At 46.5% G+C, this 9,223-nt stretch overlaps 1 protein-coding gene across 7 annotated transcripts in view; it reads right to left on the bottom strand.

Annotated features, from left to right (window-relative positions):
* Positions 1–4,872: 4,872 nt before the first annotated feature.
* KIAA1328 (KIAA1328 ortholog) overlaps positions 4,873–9,223 on the bottom strand; it is a 479,088-nt gene continuing 474,737 nt past the window's right edge. For all 7 annotated transcript variants that reach the window (XM_044934675.2, XM_045164051.1, XM_025273267.3 and 4 more), the window contains one exon: positions 4,873–8,086. In XM_044934675.2, coding sequence (XP_044790610.2) covers positions 7,876–8,086 — 211 coding nt within the window. In that variant the 3' untranslated portion in view covers positions 4,873–7,875. The remainder of the gene's footprint in view (positions 8,087–9,223) is intronic.

Raw genomic sequence — 9,223 nt, 5'->3', positions numbered from 1 at the left:
AATTAAAAGATGCTTACTCCTTGGAAGGAAAGTTATGACACACTTAGCAAATTATAAAGCAGAGATATGACTTTGCTGACAAAGGTCCATATAGTCAAAGCTATGGTTTTTCCAGTAGTCATGCATGGATGTGACAGTTGGACCATAAAGAAGGCTGAGTGCCAAAGAATTGATGCTTTTGAACTGTGGCGCTGGAGAAGACTCTTGAGAGTCCCTTGGACTCCAATGAGGGCAAACCAGTCAATCCTAAAGGAAATCAACCCTGAATATTCACTGGAAAGACTGATGCTGAAGCTGGAGCTACAATACTTTGGCTATCTGATATGAAGAGGTGACTCATTGGAAAAGACCCTGATGCTGGGAAACATTAAGGGCAGGAGGAGAAGGGGCAACAGAGGATGAGATGGTTGGATGGCATCACCGACTCAATGGACATGAGTCTGAGCAAGCTCCAGGAGATAGTGAAGGACAGGGAAACCTGGCATGCTGCAGTCCATGGGGCTGCAAAGGGTAGGACATGAATTTAAGAGTCAGACATGACTTTGCAACTAAACAGTGTTTTTATTTCTCTTGGGTCTACACCTAGGAGTACAACTGCTAGTCATATGGTAACTTTCTGTTTAGCTTTTTGAGGAACTTACAGACTGTTTTCCAAGACAGCTGTACCATTTCACATTCCCTTCAGCAAAGTATGAGGGTTCAGAGAAATTTACTTTCCTGTAAGATCTTCCTCTTTGATATCACTGTCGCCACTACTGGGGTTCAGCATCTTATCACCCTCCTGTCCAGTGTTTCCATGAAGGGAGCTCCAATGGAGCAAGTTCTGACTTCTTTCTGTGTCCCGTGCTCATTGCTTCCTCCTTAATGCTCTGTTATTTATCTTTCTAGTCAGGGGCAATCTGACTTCATTTTGTGCACATTCTCAACAGAGAAAGGTTGATTTAAGTGCTGCATTCAAGGTCTTTCTTTCCAACTCAGTCCCTGGCAAGCTATGTGAATCCTAGGTTGTCTGATCTGCCGTCCCAACTCTCCTCTGGGTAGGCTGTCCCACGGCCCAATCTTGGGAGGTGGAATTAGGAAGCCTGATCCTAACAGCAGCATCTCTACTCTACAGCCTTCTATCCAATCCTAGCATGGAGTGACAGGTCTCCCAGCACCTCATCTGACCTGTACAACAGCTGCATAACAGTTGGTGTCTCTGCCTAAAGTGCTACCTGCTTAGTCTAGAGGAAGGCTTGTACGGTACAAAGAGCACACCCACAGAAGTTGACGCTCGTCTCCCAGGCCTCTTCTAGCTCCACAACTTAGCAATTGAGGCCCAACACCTAACCTCTCCAAGATCAGTTTCCTTATCTCTAACAGGGGGATACTGCCACCCAAGTTTTAGGATTTAATGAGGTAAGGCATCTACAGACCTTGCTCAGCACTTAGCAGGCACGCAGTACTGGTTTCCTTCCTTCCCTTATCCACGCCCCCACTCCCCGATAGAGCCTGACACCCCTGCATGGTAGATATTTCTGAACAAGTGATTCTAAAATAGTTCACGGCCTTTTGTTGAAGGATGGCCCTCCAGTGCCTGGCATCCAGCAGTCTTCACAATTTGGGCCTGGCCTATTTCTCTCAGTGCGTGCCCATGTGTTCTTGTCTGGAACCTCAACTACTAGCTGTGACCACCGAGGCATTCTTTCAAAGCACATCTTGAGTGTTCTCGCCAATGAACATTCAGCTTCTGCACTTTCCCACCCGCCATGTCCCTCCCTACCCTTCATCCGTCTTAGATATCCTTACCAAGCCCAGGTTACAGTTCTTTCCTTTTTTGCCTCCTCCCACAAGTTCTAAGTAAACTCAGTCCAGCAATTTGCTATCTGAAACTATAGTGTTTACCAGTCACTGGGAAATTTACTGAGATAACTCTTGCTTATCAGTCAATCCTAAAGGAAATAGTCCTAAATATTCATTGGAAGGACTCATGTTGAAGCTGAAACTCGAATACTTTGGCCACCTGATGCAAAGAACTGACTTACTGGAAAAGATCCTGATGCTGGGAAAGATTGAATGCGGGAGGAGAAGGGGATGACAGAGGTCAGATGGTTCGATGGCATCACCGACTTGATGGACATGAGTTTGAGCAAACTCCGTGAGTTGGTGATGGATAGGGAAGCCTGGCGTGCTGCAGTCCATGGGGTTGCAAAGAGTCAGACATGGACTGAGCTCTCACTTTATTATTGTTAAAAATTTAAAGTATGAACTATGTATAAAATAGGTGACTCACAAGAACCTACTGTTCAGCACAAGGTACTCTATCTACACAGTTGAATATATGTGTGTGTATAACTGATTCACTTAACAGTTATACAGCAGAAAGTAGAACATTGTAAAGCAACCATACTTCAACAAAATTAATTAAAAATGTAAAGTATGAAGCTTTGTCTCCTATCTAGTCTGTTAATTAGCTGAGAAATAGCTACCACTAGTGAAACACTTTGTATGTGTCAGGGACTATTCCTAGGCCCTTCACATACATTAAGGGCTTCCCTGGTGGCTTAGATGGTAAAGAATTTGCCTTTAATGAAGGAGACCCGGGTTCGATCCCTGGGTCAGAAAGATCCCCTGGAGAAGGAAATGACAACCCCCTCCAGTATTCTTGCCTGGAGAATCCCATGGACAAAGGAGCCTGGTGGGCTACAGTCCATGGAATCGCAAAGAGTCAGACATGACTGAGTGACTAACTCATACATTACCTCATTGAATTTTAGTCCTATAACCTTCCTATGAGGCATGCATTATCATCCTTATTTTATAGGTTAAGAAATTTAGGTTTAGTGTGGTTAATAAATTGCCTCAGGTTAATCAGCTAGGAGGCAGTGTAACTGAGATTTGGGTAAGATCTAATTAGTTCCATGTGCTGTGCTTAGTCGCTCAGTCGTGTCCCACTTTTTGTGACTCCAGGCTCCTCTGTCCATGGGGATTCTCCAGGCAAGAATACTGGAGTGGGTTGCCATGCCCTCCTCCAGGGGATCTTTCCAACCCAGGGATCGAACCCAGGTCTCCTGCATTCTTTTACCATCTGAGCCACCAGGGAAGCCCAATTAGTTCCATAACCTGTGCTGTTATTCTCTTCCTTAGTGGGGTCAACAGCATGTGACACGATGATGGACCCAGGGGAGCCACTCAACTGACCAAGACCACAATGAAGACAAGCTTGGGTTTTGGTAGGTCATGGCCAAAGTAGTTGGCTGCCCTACTGACAATGTATGATATAGGTCATTCCTACTGGTTTTACATCTACCACCTCCCCCAGCCAGTTGAAGGTGGACCTCACTCTCGTTTTGCCAACTGTCTTTTTAGAAGAAGTCCTAACTAGGGCTGTAATAGCCTTTATTATTTACAGAAGACAGTGATGTCCATTATGCCACCTGGAGAGATTTAGCTTTTTCCCAGGGATTTTCTTTAATCTTCCCATGGCTTCCACTTCCATGAACAGAAAGAAGTTCTAGACGGTGGCATTCACTCCTTGAGGGTTACCAACCTAAATCCCCTGGAGAAAGGACGTGCTATATTTCTGCCTGCTTTGGCCCAAGCAGTCTACAAAAGCTCAACTTACAAGAGATGGTGGTGGAATGTTCAATCCTAGTTGAGATTCTTAAAAATGTTCATCTTGGAACATACATCAAAGTAGTGATGTCCTGCAGTGCGGGGGGGGTGGGGTGGGGGGTGGGGGGGTGTGCCTGCTTGGTGGCCAGACCTACCACTGGCAGGATATGAGAGCTCGCTTTTCTATGAACTTTCTTCATCTGTAAAATCAAAGTGATGGATTTTATGGGCTCTAGGGTTCAATCTAGCTACAGACTTCTGTGACTCTGGAAGGTGATGGAATTGTGGTGAGGAGAGCAGAAAAGGACCCAGGCACATTTTCCAGGTGCTTCTTCAATTCTGAGCATGCATGTGGTGGAGCTGGATATGAGTGAGCTATGAGGCTGAAGCCTGAGAGGGTAAAAGGTTCCAGTTCTGAATGGAACAATGGAACTCTAGGGGCTCAGGAACAACCCACCTTGAATAGCAAATCTGAGAAACTTGAAGGAACCGTGTGGCTGGTTACCAACTTATGAAGCGGGCTCTCTGGCTACCAGTTTATTCTTCCTCTGAGGATCAGGCCTTATTCCTAGACTCAAGAGTAATCTTACTTCAATTGGGTCAAACACTACTTAGTTCATTTTCAGCTTGGGAGCCATTTGAGTGATGACTTTGCTCTCATCACTTCTGTTTCTGAGGAGCAGCTGCAAAGGCCCCTGGTTCAGAGGGAGGTGCCAAGCTGGCTAGGGAAGCCAGGACAGGACAGGGCCTTTAGCTGTCTTAGTTGAATCCACAGATGTGATCTCAAAACTCAGCACTTCAGGCATGCAAGCCCTCGCCAATGTTTTCCCAGCACCTAAAGCGAACTGTATGCTGTTTAGTTGCTGAGTCGTGTCTGACTCTTTGTGACTCCATGGACTGCAGCCCACCAGGCTCTTCTGTCCATGAGGTTGTCCATGCAAGACTACTGCAGTGGGTTGCCATTTTCTCCTCCAGGACTATTTTTCCTGTTTCCAAGTGCCAAGACAGTTCTTTACTGAGCAGTTTCTCAGCAGTACACAGAGACTGAATCCTCCATTCTAGTGACCACATAGCCTAGTGTTTATGTGATGGGCATGAGCTGGAGTCAGCCAGGAAACCTACAAGATGTGGGTTTCTTTCAGTTGACCATAAGCTCCTGTTGCTTTAACAAATACTAAGTGAAATGATAACCCGAGGCTCTGCTTTTGTTTTCAAGCTAAACTCTACTTATCTGATGAGGGATGTTCAAGGAGCAATTCAGTATCAAAACCACATGGGGAGAATAACCATACAGAGAATTTATTACCATAAAACCTCATATGTGTGTGTGTATATATATATATAAACATTGGCCCACATTAAAAATAACATACCCTGGGGTGGGGATAGAAGGTGAGTCGGGGGGAGTCTGTCAGAACCCCCACCCTAATGATGGCAGACTTCCTCTGGCTCTGCTCCTTAGGCCTGGCCCCTCCTTGGAGTTTGAGACCAGGAAATCTCTTGTATGAGAGCAGAGTCAAGTGAAAGGAGTGCCCCTGGAGGAGGAGGGAGGCTCTCCCTCCCATGACATTTGGGACGTTCTAGACAAGCCCCCACCACAGAGGTCAGGTTTGTGAACACAAGCGTGCCTCCAGGAAGGGTGACCGCCAGGAAAACCTTTCCCTTGGCAGACTTGGCTTTTGAGATCACGCACCTTGGGCCCTACTTAAGGAGCATCAGTCGGCATTCGTCCTTCCCCATTTTGCCAACATTGATTGGCGTTTCTCTCCTAGAACTGTGGGAAGCAGGGTGGGGGAGTGGCAACACCAGCAGCAGCATCCCCTGCACGTGTCCAGCCTTGCTTTGGTGAAGTGGCTGGAGGCTGGGTAAGTGCATCCCAGTCACTGTCAGGAGCGCTTACTGAGAGGAAAGGCAGATCCCTGTGTGCCAGACCCTCTCCCTAGGTAGCTTAGTCTGCAATTAGGTTGAGCCTCTGGGCTTCACAAAAGCCTCGAGGCTCTACAACAACCTTTTCATACGTGTATATATAGATCTCAAAGTGAGACACAGGTTGAAATGTTAACATATGCTGTTCAATTCATACTGAAGACATTAGGCCAGACACAGATTCACATCCTGCTGCCCTGACGCCGAGGAAACGCCTGCAGGATCGAGAAGGGCAACTGGTGGGGGCTGCGGCACATGAAGAACAGGCTGACTGATGCTCTGCTGAAAATCCAGCTTTGCTGTTCCAGATTGTTCATTCAGGAGAGGTAAGCAAGCAGTTAAACTCCATTTTGTGGCATGTGACCCCCAAAAGCCTTTAGTTTAGAGCCTACTTATGATTCTTGTAAAGGCAAACAAGGTTCTTGAAGACATCACAGGCCTTTTCATGGTCTTTCTGGCATCCTCTCACTCCAGACAGCAGTGAGGACACAGGTGTCCAGGAGGGGAAAGTGTGCTTGTGGGTGATTTGAAGGATCTGGGTACACTTAAGGTGGCCACGACACACGGAGCAACAGAAAGATAGTTCAGGAACTAACTTTAACTGAGAAAGTGGCCAAGGGCTCTCAGCTTGTTTCACCACCCCCGCCCCCCGCCTTTTTTTTTTTTTTGCCACACCAAAGAAAGCTCTTTTCCAAAGGCTTTTGGAATGGGATGGCACTGATTCAATTACTTTCACAGGGGTGAACTTTCAGAGAAGACTATAATCTGCAATAATTTTCAACTGAATGACTACAGCTAGTTTGTCCTTACCTGATATTTCCCTCAGATTGAGAATATGGTATTGGCAGGCTACATTCCTTCCTCCAAAGGACAAAAAGATGCAAGTGAAGGAAGGCTGGGCAGAGGTGACAGGGCCCAGTCTGAAAAGACAATGAGATCTGGATTTATCCAGACACGGAGGCTGCTCTGGAAGGCTTCTGTAGGCTGAAATAATCTAGTTTTGATAAAGACTTCAGGGAAGCCACATATCTCACTAATTGCAGGCTGCCCTGCATGTTCTGACCTTGGCTACTAATAACAACTGAAAATCTTAGTCTCAGTTCATGTCTGGGGTTGGTGAAAGGGAGAGTGAAAAAAGCAACACCCCCTACACCAAATAGAGTCACTGAATAATACACATCTCCCCCCTGCTTCCAAGGACTAGACAGTTTTAAATCCACTGGCTCTACCAGGCTCATCATACTGCCCATCAGCTTGGGATGCTGCTAGAGCCCACTAAGAGCCCTCTGTAAGCGGAGCAACCCAGCTCAAGAGCTCTGCCAAACAGGAGAGCCGAGAATCGAGGTTTCGGGTGTACTTCTTCCACAGGCTTTCTCTGGGGGGCCCAGTGGGAGAGCAGGGGGGAACATTATCTGGCAAGTGGAGGTGGTTCTGTGGGGCCATGAGACAGTGGCTTTGAGCAGAGCACATGCAAGGCCTGGTTGACTGGGACTCTGGCTCTTCATGGGGAAAGAGAGGAGGCCAGGAAGCCTATCAGCCTGCAGCCACTGATGGGAGATCATGAGGGTGAATAAGACAGACACTTGGCTCAAGGAAAGATACTGAGAGACTGCTCTAATTTACCCAAGGAAATGGCAGATGGGAGGACAAGCATTTTGGCCAGTGCCTCTGCTGGGCCAGTACTCTCTTGTTTCCAACGGCTGGGGTGTGGGGGGTGGATTTCCAGCTCATTAAGCACTTAGGGGTATGGGGTGGGCAGCTACCAGGCTGATGACTACAGAGGCTGACTCATGACTGGCCCTCAGTGTTGCTTGTGATGGGAAGGGCACCAACTCCAACTTCAGAAGTAACTGACTGCATTGCAAAGAGGTAGGTGGTAAGAAAACAGGGTGGAGAGGTAAAACGGTCTATGTTTCTGAAACTGCTTGTGTTACACAGGGGCTATGTTGAAACCAGAGGCATCTTTCAGTGGAAAGGTTTTCCTTGTGTACAAAACAGAGCCAAACTTTTCCAGCAAAATATTGAAAAGGAAACACTCTTGAATGAGTCTGAGTAAACAATGGCTTCTGCCATGCAGTAAGTGTTCTTTGTTAATTTTCTAATCTCTGCTTAGCACAGAAAGGCTACTGCCCTCCACCCTCATCCACCCTTAATGTGTTACCTACTGACTGGCCTGATCAGAAACACCCTGGGTTGTTAGAATAATTTCTAAATTCGATACATAACAGGATGCTAGTGATATAGGTGCTTGTGAAAGGAGAGACACAATTACAGTTAAATAATTTAAAATCCTAGATCAGTACACAGAGACACCCACTCATTTCTGATGGAAACTTTGCAGCACGTGCTTCAGTGTCAAATGAAAAAGATATCTTCCAGAATCTGATTCTCCTCCAGGTCTTCAGGGGTGCTGCCGGCCCTGGTCTTGTTCCAGGTTGATTTCAGAGGACTGAGTCGGCAAGTACTGTGATTCCATGACCCAGCTTCTCTGGAGCGATGGGGCCGGGGTTTGGAAGCAGTCTTTGGACTCAGAGATTGAACCAAATCCAACAGAGACGTCTCATACCTGTAACACATACAACCCAGACAGAAAATGGTCAAGTCGGCAGAACATTAAAATCCAAAAAGACCATAGAGATGGGCTTCCCAGGGCAAGAATCAGATCACAGATCACATCGTAGACAAGAGGGCCTTCTCTGGGAACTTTAGGGAAAGTAAACACCAGAAGGGCCTTGTTGTCTGTCTGTCTCTGAGCCCTTCTTTTCTGCTGACTACTAACCTGTGAAGAGAGACTGTGGAGTGGGCAAAGTAATCACGGCAACAGCAACGATATTAGTAGTGACATTTGCCACAGATTTCAGGCTCTGTTCTCAGTGCTTTACATGAATCTTCCTTTCATTTAACTCTCTACACAACCCTACGAGGTAGGTCCCCATTAGTTACATGAAGAAACCAAGACTCTGAGAAGTAACTTGTCTAGCAAGAAGCCACTACAGGGCTGAGTCAGGATTTGAACCCAGGTCATTTGCTTCCAGCACTCACACACAGGGCACTTTTAAAGCTGCCTCTCTAAGTCTTTGCAGTCAGAGAGACTTGCTAAAATCTCTCTTTAATACCACCTTACCTGTCTCCTGAGAAACCTGTATGTGGGTCTAAAAGTAACAGTTAGAACCTTACATGGAACAACTGACTGCTTCAAAATTGGGAAAGGAGTACGACAAGGTTGTATATTGTCGCCCTGCTTATTTAACTTATATGCAGAGTGTTTTTGTTGTTCACCTGCCAAGTTGTATCCAACTCTTCATGTCTATAGAGTCGTGTGCAACTCTATGGACTGCAGCATGCCAGGCCTGCCTGTCCCTCACTGTTTTCTGGAGTTTGCCCAATTCATGTCCATTGAACTGACGATGCCATCCAACCATCTCATCCTCTGTTGCCCTCTTCTCCTTCTGCCTTCTATCTTTCCCACCATCTGGGTCTTGATGTGAAGAGCTGACTCATTGGAAAAGACCCTGATGCTTGGGAGAGATTGAAGGCAAAAGGAGAAGGGGGCAGCAGAGGATGAGATGGTTTGATAGCACCACCAAATCAGTGAACGTGAATTTGAGCAAAAACTCCAAGAGATAGTGAAGGATATGCACTGCAGTCCATGGGGTCACTGAGTTGGACACAACTTAGTGACTGAACAACAACAATAAATCAA

Source organism: Bubalus bubalis, chromosome 22, assembly GCF_019923935.1.
Source record: "Bubalus bubalis isolate 160015118507 breed Murrah chromosome 22, NDDB_SH_1, whole genome shotgun sequence".
NCBI classification, from domain to species: domain Eukaryota; kingdom Metazoa; phylum Chordata; class Mammalia; order Artiodactyla; family Bovidae; genus Bubalus; species Bubalus bubalis.
This window is presented reverse-complemented; position numbering and strand designations above follow the sequence as displayed.